Source organism: Lepisma saccharinum, chromosome 10 (assembly GCF_977018435.1).
Source record: "Lepisma saccharinum chromosome 10, izLepSacc3.1, whole genome shotgun sequence".
NCBI classification, from domain to species: Eukaryota; Metazoa; Arthropoda; class Insecta; order Zygentoma; family Lepismatidae; genus Lepisma; species Lepisma saccharinum.
The window spans coordinates 5,327,572-5,342,753 of NC_139238.1; the positions used below are offsets into that span (position 1 = coordinate 5,327,572).

General features: G+C 41.1%; 1 protein-coding gene across 1 annotated transcript in view; it reads right to left on the reverse strand.

Moving 5' to 3' along the window:
- Nucleotides 1-15,182, reverse strand: part of Gycalpha99B (guanylate cyclase 1 soluble subunit alpha 2) — a 533,625-nt gene that overhangs the window by 253,167 nt on the left and 265,276 nt on the right. Inside the window, exon 4 of the mRNA XM_083130599.1 lies at nucleotides 9,294-10,030. Coding sequence (XP_082986725.1) covers nucleotides 9,294-10,030 — 737 coding nt within the window. The remainder of the gene's footprint in view (nucleotides 1-9,293; nucleotides 10,031-15,182) is intronic.

Below are 15,182 nucleotides of genomic sequence, written 5' to 3' on the forward strand. Positions count from 1 at the left end.
AATAATTTGCAAGAAAGAATGCAAAGATTTTAAATTCAAACCAGAGAATTTTATGTAGGTTAATAAACAAGAATGGACTGCTGATAAATTGAGCTATAATTATATATATAATTATATATATATAATTATTCTTATAATCATAAGAAGAGTAGAAACTTCTGTGATTTTTTAATTTGAAAAGAGTATCAGGAGCTGATAGAAATACTTGAAGAAAATTACATTTCATCCTGTTCCGTTTATAATTTTTGAAGGATTTATACGTTCTAAGAATACGCGTTGTATTATTATACTATTTATAATAACTTAATAATATTCAGCGATGAACGATGAGACTCGGTGAAGTACATAGACTCCTCTCAGGTACAGGGATAGTGTTAGGCAAAGACAATATTCACGGCACAGAGAAGTAAAACCACATGACTGCAGTAGATAAACTAAAAGGTTTTATTCTTTATTTATTGCAATTATAATGCAAATATACTTGAGACGAAGGCGAGGATTTCGCTTTGTCGATGAATTGACTCAACTAAAACGCATAAACTCAATGCGTGGCTATCGGCATGCCTATTATCACATAGACCTAGCTTGCGCCCCGAACTACCATACCAAGATGTATGCACAACACCGAGAAGTTCTTTTTAGGTTTAAAAGCTTCGTCTATCCGTGGCGAAAGTGTGATATTTCTTACGCGATATCCTCGCTTTTATACTATTTTCGAGAACACAGATTCAAGTACAGATGAATTACTCACTATCTACAAAAGGATACCATCAACAAAACTGACATCTACACATGTTTAGAAATACAAATTCACATAGTGCACTCTCGCAAACATGACGATACATTAAACTACTCATAATAGAGCATAAAATACAATAAACATTAAACAAAAGTTATACATTACAAACAAGGTGCAATATTACATATAATCACACAGTTACGTGTCCTTTCATAAAAATATAATATATCAATGACATGTTTTAAAGTTGTGACGTCACATAAAAATATGGATCATATCAGGGTTGCCTTTGTAGTTATGTGAAATTTATCTAAAGTTATAAGTTTTTGTGGAACTTTGACCGATCTTGAGTTAGAAATTGCACTTTGTATCATTTTAGAGTTATGGACGAAACGTTCACGTTATTGCCCCCTCCAAGCACTTACTTCCCCTCATGCGCGATCATGTGAACTATGTGCGCAGAAGACTTGCTTTCGTTCGCTTGCCTCATAGATTCCTGCGGCACAGTGTGTCGAAAACTGCTTCGAAATGACAAGTGTTTCATTTTAGAAATGCGAATACATTCGTTTCAAGGACACACACACACTGTTCATGAAAATTGTTTTGGTCCTGTCAACCGTTCCCAACCCGATTGTTTCAGGACACATTTCTATCCCCCCCTCCATTCCCTCTGTACTCTCGCGTAGTCTCTCTCTCTCTCTCTCTCCTTGTGTGTGCGCATTCGCAGTCTTGTCTCATGTTACCACCCGTTATCTTAATTTTTTTTGTGAGGGTGCAACAAATTGCATCTCTGGTGACCATCTACAATGCAAATAAGTTTTGCCGACCTGCGTGGCGGATTGGTTAGCACAGCGCGCCACGACCCAGGTGTCTCGGGTTCGAATCTGCCTGGGCATGTGTATTCTTTCCGAGTGTCCCTTCATCAGTTTCATCACATCATCACTCATCGTCGCGATGTGCCTTTAGTGGCAGAAAAGCGAAGTAAAATTAACCGAATCAACACAATGTGTGTTCTGGAAGGAAGTACGCTTTCAACCTTAAGCGCGCAGCTTAAGCCACAAAACGGGTCTCACTTGTCGCACACAAACCAGATACCTTTTTGGTCAAGCATCGCCCGTGGTGTTTTGACAATGCCTTCGTTGTTGGTATGGTTTGTTAGGTTTAATTCTCTTAGCGTAAATAATACAGGGTGTTTTACTATCTTTGGCCCCCTTCTTATCGCTTATAAAAATTAAACTATTGGTTATAATGTAATGAAATTTGCTACGTGTACGAGAACCATAGTGACGTCATGGAGATGGCGCCACAGTCTCTCTAATCCTTGCGTGGTCATGCGCGCGCGTCTGGGCGATTGCGCCGTTAAATGCCAATCGTACGGACGTGTGCTTTCAGTCTGAGTTCTTGGCCAGTTGGATGATGGGGAACTCCGTAATAGCTATTTTCAGCAGGATTGCGCCACTTCCAACGCCAGCATGCAAGAAATTGTATCCTGATTTGAAGATCGTGTTTGACCTTACCCCACCGGATTTTTTTCTGTGGGGCATTCTGAAAGGAAAGGTCTATCTCAGAAAGCCACGACTATCGCGGATCTGCAAGACAGCATTCGGCGGGTAAAATTGACGCTGTGACCCCTGATATGTTGGCGGCTACCCTCTGTAATATGAAGAGGCATGTGCAGGCATGAATTGATGCTAATGGTGACCACTTCCAACACTCAGTGACTTCACAATGCTTCTGATACACCAAGGTATGTCCGTAGCAAATTTCATTACATTTTGAGCAATAATTTGATCAGGCGATGGGAAGAGTGAAACAGTGCATTTTTGCTAAGAGGTATAAATGTAACTCTACCCTAATCAAACCTAACCTAACAACGAAGGCAGCACTTACGCCAGAACACGAAGGTGTCTGACTTGTGTGCGATGAGCGAGATCTCCACCAAACCCTCCCCCAAGCAGTCCACAGCTCCTACGGGACCGACAATGGAAGCTGGGGTTAAAATATATGGGTCTGAAGACGAAAATATTTACACGCGAGGATTTTTTCCGCCTTCTAAGACCTTTTCTCAAAAAACAATGACTGAAGCGCTTAGAGTTAACGCTCCCTTGTGGGAAGGCACTTTACATCTGCATCCGGGGGACAAAGATGCTATATGTTACCTCCCTCGCAGCGCATATATCATCTCAGAGCAGAGAGGCAGACGGAAAAAGATGAACATTAGAGAAGATGTTGTGTAAATGGTCCGTAGAAAAAGAAACGACTCTGCAAAGAAACAAGGAAAATTAAATTTCCCAACCGTGATGTTGTAATATCCCTTTCCCGACATGGACTTCTTGATGCAGATGAGCTTAAAAGGAAAAAGAAAAGATTTATCTTATTCTCGAGGGGGATTGTTAAAAATGCCTCCCACGTTGGCTTCCAAGCATGCTAAATGAAACGCAAGAGTTTTGCATATTTTCGTCATCATGCTCTCTGGTTCCCTCATTGTAGAAGTGAAATCGTGTGCCATCAGTTCTTAAGGTCAAGAAAGGTGAGAACGGGTAATTTGGACAGAGTAGCCGCGAGGTGTCGCTGGGGCTTTCCTACTTGTGTCACGCACCTTAAGGCCAGCCGCACACCGAATGCAACACGACGCGAGGCGACGCGACACTAATTTTACTCCATGTAGGAAACAGGTTAATAAACAGAATACTAGACTAGATTCTAGTGAAACAGAAGAAGAGACCGAAGAGCAGAAAGTAGAAGAAGCAGAATAAGTTTGTAAATTCTGCAAGATGTCATACAGTGATAAAATGAGACAGAAGGCTGGTTGTTCAATTGGTGTTTAAAGTCCACTTTATGCACAGTAAGGCTAATCGGGACTGGACCTACAGTTTAAAGTGGGATCCGAACCACTCGTGCTTCTACCAGGTATCGAACCCGGTACCCCTTGATTACAAGGCGGTGACGCTACCACTGCGCCATCGGGGAGGCCCTCAGAAGGCTGGTGACAGGATTCAATGTCAGGAATGTAGTGTGTGGTATCGCGAACTTTGCGTTAATGCCTTTGGACGCAAACAGTTTGCATGTGGAATATGTACAGTACATGCAAACAATAATATAACTATTTGACTTGCTTTACCCCAGGACTGATCCGGTTAATCCCGTGTCACTGGGGAAAAATCAGGTCACAACAGACCTTTGATCAACATGTGTTATAATTGGTTAGAAATTACTTGAAGTTGTGTCTTGCATGTTGTTTAACCTGACTATAAAGTTTGTACAATAAAATATAATTTTCAGCAAGATACACAATTGTTTTGAACAAGTGACCTATCTTCCCCGGTGTACCACATTTTTCGTGCATGCATGATGACTGGCCGCGCTGTTGCACGAGTTCCTCGACAGGAATGCATTAACATCAAGCCTTTAGAGGGCAAATTCTTTTCCTGTCGCCATCTGAAATACCTGCTCTTCCTGTGTTGCTTGGCTTTCCCTATCCCATGCTGCGAAAGTGGGAACCACGTGCTCAAATCTCACTCGCAAAGGGCACGGCGAACACTAGTTGACAGAGAACCAACGACGTGACGTCTCCAGCGCCCCTATCGGTGGATGGAAGCACTCACGTGATAGCTGGCAAGGATTCCCAACACACGACAGAGTACCGAGTGGCGGGAGCGGTACCAGAATAAATGTCGTCCGTTTTAATAACTGCTATTATTGTTATTGATTTGCTATATTTTACTTCGCTTTTTGTTCCACCTTTGGCTAATTTGCGAAGATGGGGATGAGGGATGATATGATGAAATTGATGAATGTTTACTCACAAACATCCATGCCTAGGCCAGGCTTCGAACCCGGGACCCCTGGCGTCGTAGAGCGATGAACTAACTAACCACGGGACCCGGTTTAATAACTGATAACTATAAAAACAAATCCATTTCATTGAAACTCAACAATGTACACATGTAGACCGGTAGGTATGACATTCAACTTCTTGCCGCTATTTTAACGGTTAGTCGGTCAACAATGTGCTCTGGAATGGTGGTGACGTCACCTTCTGACGAATAAAGTTGAATAGAAAGAACCAGTGTGCGACACGAAAAGTAATTTAAGGATACCATTACTATGAATTCAGAAATGGTCACTAGAAATGGTCACTCTTCCCTCCCTGAAAAGTATGTATAAATATAATCAAATATTAACACCACATTTAAATCCAAAATCACAAAAACAAAACCTGAAAATGACAAGCCTATTTTCATCATTAGACCCAACATCATAAGTTATAAGATTATTATTAAATTGAATAAAAAGTTTCTTAGGATTATTCGTATGAAGTCGCCACTTCAAACAGTGCAGAGGTGCGTGCCAGTACTGTGGGCGTTAATCTCTTCCCGTTAGTTCTCGTTTCATGCAAAAGGAGGTTAATTCCTTAACGAACTTCTGATGAACTCGCTAATGAAGCTAAACGAGCAATCTTCTTTAGAGTTAGCAGCTGCAGCAAGCGAGATTGCGGAGACCATTGTTTCGCGAAGTCTTTGTGAATCTGCTGCATCCTTGCAGTCTCAAGTACGTCCGAGACTCTTCCCGAACGTTAGGGAAGCATGTGTTCAGTGCCTGGTGCTTCGTTCCAGTTTCTGAAAGTGCCCCATTGTGTTGGGACTGCCATTGCACCCAAGTGCAGACCGAGAGAGGGTTGTCGGGGCAGTGAACTCCTTCAATAATAATAATAAAACAAGTTCAACTGTGTTTGCTGCACCGTGAATACTGATCACTAATTGCAAAATCGATGCCTCAGTTCTTTAACAAACTGAGCAAACGATTAGGCTTAGAGGAGAGGTAGGTAAGACTGTGTTTCGGGTAAGACTGCGCACGGTATTTTGTTTATGGTGATTGTGATTTACTATTGACACCATAATGGCTCAATTAGCTTCCTTCACTTCGTTCAAGATGGAGCCTTCACACTGTCCCGGGAATCTCTGGAGTAAGCGAACGAAAACGTCATCTGCGGAAATAGTGACTCGAGGGGGCTCGACCAATGAAAGCGTCAGAGAGGAAGTGAAGACGGAGAAAACGCGGTTGCAGCTACCAGCCGTTGCAGTATTTCACTATTCGTTGAATTTTAAGCACATTTTATAAAATTCGTCCATATATCGTGAATACATAATAGAAATATAATAATACAAATTCTACCACAAACATACAATTTGTCCATCAGCACATTCATTCACTCTGTTCTACAGTGCGTCCATTTCGATCTTCAGTCGAGAGATCGGGAAAAGCGTGGCGGGCGGCGCTGACGGAGATGCCGACATTTGCGGCCTGTAATGCCCGCTTATTTTTATAGACATATGCAGACATTTATATAAATATTGCAAAACGAGCACTAACCTGTGTTATAGTTTATCATCTGTAATTCATCCAAGTTCTGCCCTTATATACACAAAAAATACGCTTTAGAAACGATGTTAAGAGCCACAGATAATAGAACATTTTAATCATAATTTTGACCAGTAACGTCCTGCTTAAGTTTATATCCTTGAAAGAGTTTTGTGGCGATGGGAATCGTTTGGAGGTTTCGAATGTGCAACACTGTATCAAGCTTACGCTGCAGACGAAACCGTTAAAAGTCAATGGTTTTCGTGAGCTTCCTTGCAATCCGAAATCTCCGAGCTCGAGTTTTTTTGTTCCTTCGCGACTAGATGAAGACAGAGCTGTAAATATAGTGGCGAGCAATGTAAACCAAGAGCGTGTTAATTTCGTACTGTGCGCAAGAGTTCTTGGTTACTTGCAGTTACTTGTTTGTGTTATTGCAGTGTGTATGAGTGTTGTGTCAGTTAGACGATTGGAATGCCAGCCGCAAGGGTCACGTTAGAACAAAGATTTATTATGTATTACACGTACATGAAAACAGACTCGTGACGAGACGTGTGTAGGCAATTTGTACAGAAATTCCCAGGCGTTTCACCTCCACATAGAGATACGGTTAGACATCTTGTCCTTAAATTACGAGAAACTGGATCGTTAAATTTTAAAACACCTAAGCAAAAACGACGGATTCTAACCGAAGCAAAACTCGATGATATTGGTGCAGCGTTAGAACGTTCTCCAAACAAACCTCTACGCCGTGTTTCAAAAGAGGTGGGCGTGTCAAAATCATCGGCACATACGACCACTAAGCTACTAAAATTAAAACCATACTCTTATAACACAGGTTAGTGCTCGTTTTGCAATATTTATATAACTGTCTGCATATGTCCATAAAAATAAGCGGGCATTACAGGCCGCAAATGTCGGCATCTCCGTCAGCGCCGCCCGTCACGCTTCTTCCGATCTCTCGGCTGAAGATCGAAATGGACGCACGGTATTAAAGACAAGATTTAAGAATTGAAAGTGAAAATTTATTGAAGCAAAGGTAAACAAACCTCTGGACTACAGTTTCTAGAATGTAATTTTATGCAAATACTCAATACATTGAGTAAATTTGGTGATGTACAATTTGCGTTTACCTATCGTTACAGTAATTGTTTGAAGTCATTCGAGGCCTTGGACAGTAAAATAGTTTTCGTAACTTTGCCATTCAAGAAACCGCTACGATATTCCAATCCTGGAAAATTATGTATGTTCAGAATTCTTTCCAGAGCATACAAGTGAATCTTCGTGTGGTTTGCTTTCGTCAAGGAGAATGTTGTGCATTTAAGTATCGTAAGTAACATATCCCGCGCGTCATCCTACACGGCGAAATTTAACGTATTCTTAGCCTGTTGTGGGTCTAGTATTTAATAATGCCGACAGATGTCGTGGAAGACAAATGTAACCAACACACTTTCTGCTCCGGCCAGATACGATGAAGGGCATTGCTCTCTTGAGTGTAAAAAAAAGGTAAAGTGTTCCCCTGTGCATAGCACCACGCCATGAAGACGTATAGGGGGTGTGGGGGTAACGCCCCACACTTTCTTGATCCGGTCGTGAGTGGGTGTGATGTGATCAGCATCACGCCCCTGACCGCCTTTACCCCCAGGGTTTCCCCCAGGTACCCATGTTATTCGACGCTGGGTGGGCGCCGGGGCCGCTTTCACCGTTAGAAAAGTTCTCGGATTTGAACCGGCCGGGGATCGAACCCGGAACCTTGAGCATGGTAGTCAGACGCGTTACCGACTGAGCCACCGCGGCCACATTCTTGAGTGTTGTGGAAGGAATTCTAAATGGAGGTAATTTTTGAGAATTTGGCATAACATAGTGGTTTTTAGAAAAGGGAGAAACTTGTTCAAAAATACTTTCCATAGTATAAGACTGTAACCTGTCGTATAAAGATTACGCTCTGTTTTTTATTCTGTGAAGGGGAATTTTGATGATGTATACATCCCTGCAACTGAAAATGACTGTAATAGTGTAATACAATAATTGTTGATGTTAAAATTGTCTAATACAAGTAATTTTACAAACAAACTGAACATTTATGAAACATTTAGTGAATTACCTAGGTGAGAAATTGTAAATGTACTGTTAACACTTGGCATTCTGTTTATGTGACTCGAAGTCATATGACTGTGAAAGAAGTGCATTCTACGACTTTGAAGTATATTACTATATTTTTATGCAAACATGTATATTGGTGTACGCTCTTGTTCATCTAACGATGGCTTTTGTGAAATTCATTATTTTTGAACTTCTTAACGGTAGTTAAGTTCCTGATCAGGCACTGGTCATTGACATGGTTTTGACTAGGATTGCTTACAGTTTCTAGAAGGCAACGTCACGCGATTTACTTTTATTGTTGTCTACATTCTCATATTTCTGGTAGCTTCGTGGAACCCTAAGACTAATTTCTATTCCGTATTCAGTTCTGTTTTTAGACATCAAAAGGATTTGAGTCTTGTTATTTAGCGTTGCTTTTCTGTCACTTTTGGCTAATCACGACGTTGAGGATGAGTGATGATATGATGAAATTGATGAAGGAACACTCACAAACACCACCCATGCCCAGGAACCGGGGGCTACTGGCGTTGTAGCGCGCTGTGATAACCACTCCGTCACGGAGGGTGGCAACAGCGAAAGGAAACCACACGTAGGTTCACTTGAATGCTGTGAATAGGATTTAAAGCAAATCGCTGGCTGAATGCTGTTTTGTCGTATCTCCACTTTTCGTCATAGATGAGTTGATGCGTAACGTATCTGGTTGTCAGGTGGCGTGAATTATCAACAGTAGTAAAATATTTGCGAAAATATTGTAGTGTACTCAAAAACCAGATACGACAAACTTCAATCAGTTCTCCTGCAGAGTCAGTGGAGATGGACATACGACAAAAATAGTATTCAGCCGGCGATTTGTAGTTCTTAAGAATTTGCAATTCCATAATGTATTTTCAAAAGGGGAGATATTTTCGAAAACTACTTTCCTACTGGTCTTAAGGATAATGTTGTTGAGTTGGTTTTTTAAGTACACTTTATGCACAATAAGGCACTATGTGCCCCTACCTGGTATCGAAACCGGGACCCCTTGATTACAAAGCGACGACAATACCACTGCGCCATCGAGGAGGCCCTTTAAGGATAATGGAAACATGCTTACCGTAGCCGAACAGCTGTCTCCAGCAGACACAGAGGTCCTCTTGATAGCTAGTATGAAAGGCGTGTTGCTTCTTTTCAGGATATCGGCGAAACTGAGGGGCAACTTGGGACGGGAGAACTCGAAGTACGTCCCGACGAAACTTCCCAGCGTCTTCAAGTCACGCCCGAAGAGCCTCATGAACCCGCTCCCTAACTGAACCAAGTCTAGGTTCTGGTCCACGACGAAGTGCCAGGGGAACGCCTTGCAGAAGGTTGACACGCTCAACTTCAAGTCTCTAGCGTCCGTGGACAACGCGGACATCGACCTCCTGCAACGCACAGACACCTTACCGCACTTCTTAAAGTCCGCACCCTCGCTGGGTGGAAACAGAGGAACTATCCGGTACCGAAACAGACACTTGTCCCCGCGCTCCAGCACCGTCCCAACGGACACTTCGGTGTCGTAGAAATGGCTGGATATGGACCGGATCATCCCTGCCAGGATGTGACCCACGCTGGCCCTGTCCGTGGTGAAGTGGAGGACCAGGGAGTCGCCGTCCTTAGTGCAGACGAAGGAGTCCTCGTTCGATTCCAGGACTTGGTCCGACTGCTTGAGGACGTCGTGGACGCCGTCCAGGTTCATGAGGAATTGCTCCAGGTCGCATCCCAGGGAGCGGATGGCTCTCTCGAACATCGGCTCGCACGAGGAACGGAAGAGTTCTTCCCCTAATCTTTCCAGAAACTCTTCAGTGTTGGCCTCTGGAAAAAAAAAAGATTACATTTGTTAAGTCTACTCTTATCAGGTATCTGCTGAGCAAAAAGCTTCAAGTGTAGAGCAATGACAATCCGTAAAAGTTCTCTGCCAATGGGCCGGGCTGAATCAAAGGACAGGTTTCAATTCTGTACCAGCTAGCATGGTGAAAAATATCGGGTTGATGCATAACCTCGTAGCGTTTGTACTTTGTATAAAGGCGTGCTGGATCCCGAAAAGTCGGTACCCGGATCGAGAAATAAAAAATCCCGTCCCGATTCCGACTTCGGGAAATGATTTCCCCACTTTTCTGGATCCCGAACAGTCTGGAAATTCCAAATCGTAATTTTTAAAAGTGGTTAATTATTTATGTTTTCTGTATTGTAAATGTTCGACACTTCGCGGAAATTGTTAGTTTTTATTCCAGAAATGCAAAAGCACAAGAACTTAATATAAAATAACGTGTAGAAGTCCAGATTTCCACAGTGTATGGAAGCTTTTAACATTTCTCGTCCCGAAAACGTCCCTACTTGGTCGGGAAATTGAGAATTTTTCCAGTCCTGGACGTCGAGATTTAAAAAAAATTCCCGTTCCGACCAAGAAACTCGTAATGCCCTGTACATTACATTGTAAGTTGTTTGTTATTTAGTTGAAACATTGTGTTTGTTCGCTTTTAATTTTGCAAATATTTATGATGTCACAGACAACTAGTATCAGACGGGCAAATAGACTAACCTTAATGTGCCAAGCTGGCAACATGTAACTAACTGCGAGATTTATCAACAAGCTAGAAATAACATAGCAATGTGGGATATAGTAATAGTATGAGACTGTCGAAAATAATTGCAATGCGTGGTTTTAAGTTTGTAAATTACTGTTAAGTGACTGTATCAAGAATAAACCTTTTATTAAGGTGTAACAGTAAGTTTTTTGTTTACCACAACCTGCAATTACTGGAGTATTTTGACAACGTCATGAGGAGCGAAGGATAAATTCCTGAGCTGACTCAAAGGTAAGTAGGTCTAGTTTGGTATGGCAACACTGCGGTGTTTTCAGTTTGTTGATCGTTTAACGTTCGTCGATTGGAGTGGCATTGTTGTGCTTGTAAATACCCATTGAAGTTTGCAGATTTGAAGGACGATGGTGTGGGCTAAAGAACAACAAGTGTCAAGTGGAAAAAACGAACACTTTTGACATATTCTTCTGTCTGAGAAGAGCAAAGGCAGCGGAGGCGTGTACGGGAGAATGTCAACGGTAAAAGCAGGGCAAGGAAATTGTTTTGTCATCTCGAAAAGAACAATTTAGACTTGAGTGATTCTCTACGTTCAGGGTTTTCAAGAATTTAGAGAAAGATTCAAACGTTTGATACAGTTTTAACTAATTTGAAAAATAAAGGTAGATTATGCAGAATTGTAAAGTTTGGATTTAACGTTTATCAGTGTCATTTATATATTTTCAAATGTTCTTGGGGGTGAAGTCTACATTCTGAATTAATAAGGAAAAGGACGATTTGGTCAGAAAACTAAATATTACGCTTTTACAATGCGCTGTGTTAAATGTTGATTATACTGGACTAGTCCTGCGACGTCACAGAAGCTGATTTGAAGCTCTTAATATTTCGGAAACTCATTTACAGTTTTTGGCTTCAGATAAATTGAATACACCGACCGACGATTATATATTATACATAACATGAAATATAAACTATTTTCCCCGATGTTAAAAACGAGCAAGATTTTTTGTTTCAATATTTTAAAATACAAACACAAAATGTAATACTCTACATTTAATTTTGTGAAGTTAAGTAAATCACCAGGAAGACTGCCTCAAGGGCTGCAACAGGATAATGCACGCCCGCACTCCGCTAACATGACAAAAGCTGCTTTCCAGGAGCTTGCTTGGGAGGTTATTCCACATCCTCCTTACTTGCCCGATCTTGCGCATTCGGAGTTCCATCTTTTTAGCTCTTAAAACCACCAAACTTCAAGTAAAATACTTTGGAAACGAAAATACTCTTCAAACGTGGCTTGACAACGTCATTTATCTTCAAATCAGCTGATTTCTTCAGGCGTGGAATCGAAAAAAAACTGCTAAACCGTCGGTAGATAGTCATAGATCATTAAGGAAAATATATTACTGATTAATTTCTGTCTTCTTTTGTTCATCTCAAATGTGTATCATGTAAAAAAAATTGCCACTTTGAAAAAGCATTATGAAGTTATGCATCAACCCAATACAATTAAATGTGCATAATTTGCTCGTTGTTGTTAATGAAACAATTTGGTACATGAAGAACGTGCTGGGGTAGACCCCTGAAGGTGCTCATCTCAACCTGAATACATTTAAGGGTATGCGTTGCTTTTCCCTGGTGCCTTTTTATAAACCAGGGCATCAGTTCCTCTGAATGTCTTTTCCCCAGTTTCTTTCGGTTATTGATTTCTTTCTTTTCACATTTCAAATCACACGAGCTGTACAGTTATGTACACTTGCACTGCATTAGTGTCAATTAATATTGGTTAATATTGGTTGTGCGTATATGTTAGTGTATCAACCATACAGTGTTACACGTTGCTCCTTGTCAATTTGATGTATCAAATTTCCAATACGCTTACGGAATTTGCTTGATTGTGATGGAGATATAGTGATTAATGGATTTGCCTTATTCTTGGGTACAATTATGCAAACCTACAACACAATACAATGGTATAATATAACATACATAGCAATTACATACTAATAGAGCCATGTTACTTCACGAGTCTGCTTTTTGACTTGTTTGTACAGTACAGTTACAATGTTACAGTTACAGTACAGTCACATACTTATGATACAGTTGTTATTAAATACGTCAGTACTAGCGCATTACCCAAGCACACGTTACAATTTAATTACAATTTCTAAATGCATAAGTCAATGTCATAATATTTCGTACGTGGCCGCGGGCGTCACCCTCAATGGGGCGCCAAACCCTTGATTTTGGTTATACAGGTGTGGCTATTTAATTTAAAAAGAGTTTTTACAAACCAGATATTTCATATTGGAAACAATAACAAAATATGTAAAGAAAGGAGTTTCAAAAAAGAAACAGAGATGGCAGCACCAAGTCAAGGGATATAAATAAATTGTTGGTGGATAAGTATGGTATCAACCAGGGTTGTTAAACGTCCAGGAACCCATGAATTATAATGGGTTTTATTGGGTTCCGTTACAGGACCGGAACCTTTTTCTCGCACAATTTAAATTCGGTCCAAGTTGCGTATTCTTACATTAAAAAAAGGTTCCTGGACCGTATTTAAATTGATCCGGATAAAAGGTTCCTGGATCGAATTGAAATGATTTAAATATGAAAAGGTTATACACTGTCTAGAACTCATTTACGTTTGCTGATTTTCTCTTCCAGTCAGGGATTGAAATTATTTCCAATTCCTGGACCAGGGTTGACCGATTAAAAGTTGCCTTCCAAAAATGCCCACGAGTACGTTTACACTGGAATGTCACACTGCGGTTGTAGAAACCTTAACGCAGGAAATATATCATAACGCTGTTGTTCTCTCGTGGGCCACGCTCAAAAACGTCCTTGTAGAAAAGTTACTGTACATTGTAAATAACGCAATGGACTGTATTAGTGTGGTGTCACATTGAGTTCAAACAAACCCGTCACGAGTTGCTCTGGTATCCGATCCAGGAACCGCAGCCAATAGGAGCCGTCGATGAGGTATCTGTTCCCAGCAGATATGTATCCCAACAGGCAGGGACTGAAAGTGTTGCTACAACCAAGGGAAGGAACGCGCGCGATAGAATGGGACTACATGGAGGGGGGGCAACGTGACTGCAGCGTTTGCGTTTCGCCCATTTCTACCTTGTACCTTAGATTCTCGAGACAGCCAGCACCTGGATTAGTCTTTCATGCTCGCAAGTGGATAATTGTTTATCGTCAGGTCCGTATTCGATCCAAGTTGCGTATTGTTTCATTTCAATACGGAACTTGGGCTCTATTTAAACTGATTCGGAAAAAAAAGGTTCCGGGACCGTATTTAAATTGATGGGGAAAAAGGATTCATGGACCGAATTGAAACACTTTACAGATAAAAAGGTTCTTTACGGTCCAGAACCCATTGACGCTTGCTGATTTATCTCCTGTACCGGAATTGAATTTATTTAAAATTCCTGGACCTTTAACAACCCTGGTATCAACTTAGTGAAAGTAAAAATACGGTAGAAAGATGTAGGAAAGACGAAAGCAATGTAGAGAAAGTAAATGAAAATAAAAATATAAGTGGTTTTCATGATTCACCACGCATGAAGAAGTTCTCAGCTAAGTAAAAATTTGTGGAATGACAAGTTAGTATGTTTGTTGCTATACGGTTATCTGGTATAGCTTTCTTTCTTTTCAGTGCTGTCATCCCTACAAGGAGGAAACGTATGAACTTACTGTTGTATAACGTAATACACACGTTACAAATCATGTAGCAATTTAAGTTAAGAAATTACCGTTATTTTGATATCATTATGTAGGTATTAAAGGTATATCTACAATCAACGTATGTTTTGACATTAATACTTAAAGCACTTAAAACAAAGGCTATTATTATTATTATTTAACACCATAAATATGTAACATGGTCAGGGTTTTTATTTGGAGTGGAAAGTAGGGAGATCAGAGTGGACAGTTAGGAACGGTAGGGTGGAAAGTTAGGAAACATAGATGGCAGGTTGGAAAGTAAGGGGAACATGGTGGAAAGTTACGGTTGGCAGAGTGGAAAGTTAGGGTTCGCAGAGTGGAAAGTTAGGGTTCGCAGAGTGGAAAGTTAGGGTTCGCAGAGTGGAAAGTTAGGGTTCGCAGAGTGGAAAGTTAGGGTTCGCAGAGTGGAAATTTAGGGTTCGCAGAGTGGAAAGTTAGGGTTCGCAGAGTGGAAAGTTAGGGTTGGCAGAGTGGAAAGTTAGGGTTCGCAGAGTGGAAAGTTAGGGTTGGCAGAGTGGAAAGTTAGGGTTGGCAGAGTGGAAAGTTAGGGTTGGCAGAGTGGAAAGTTAGGGTTGGCAGAGTGGAAAGTTAGGTTTGGCAGAGTGGAAATTTAGGGTTGGCAGAGTGGAAAGTTAGGGTTGGCAGAGTGGAAAGTTAGGGTTCGCAGAGTGGAAAGTTAGGGTTGGCAGAGTGGAAAG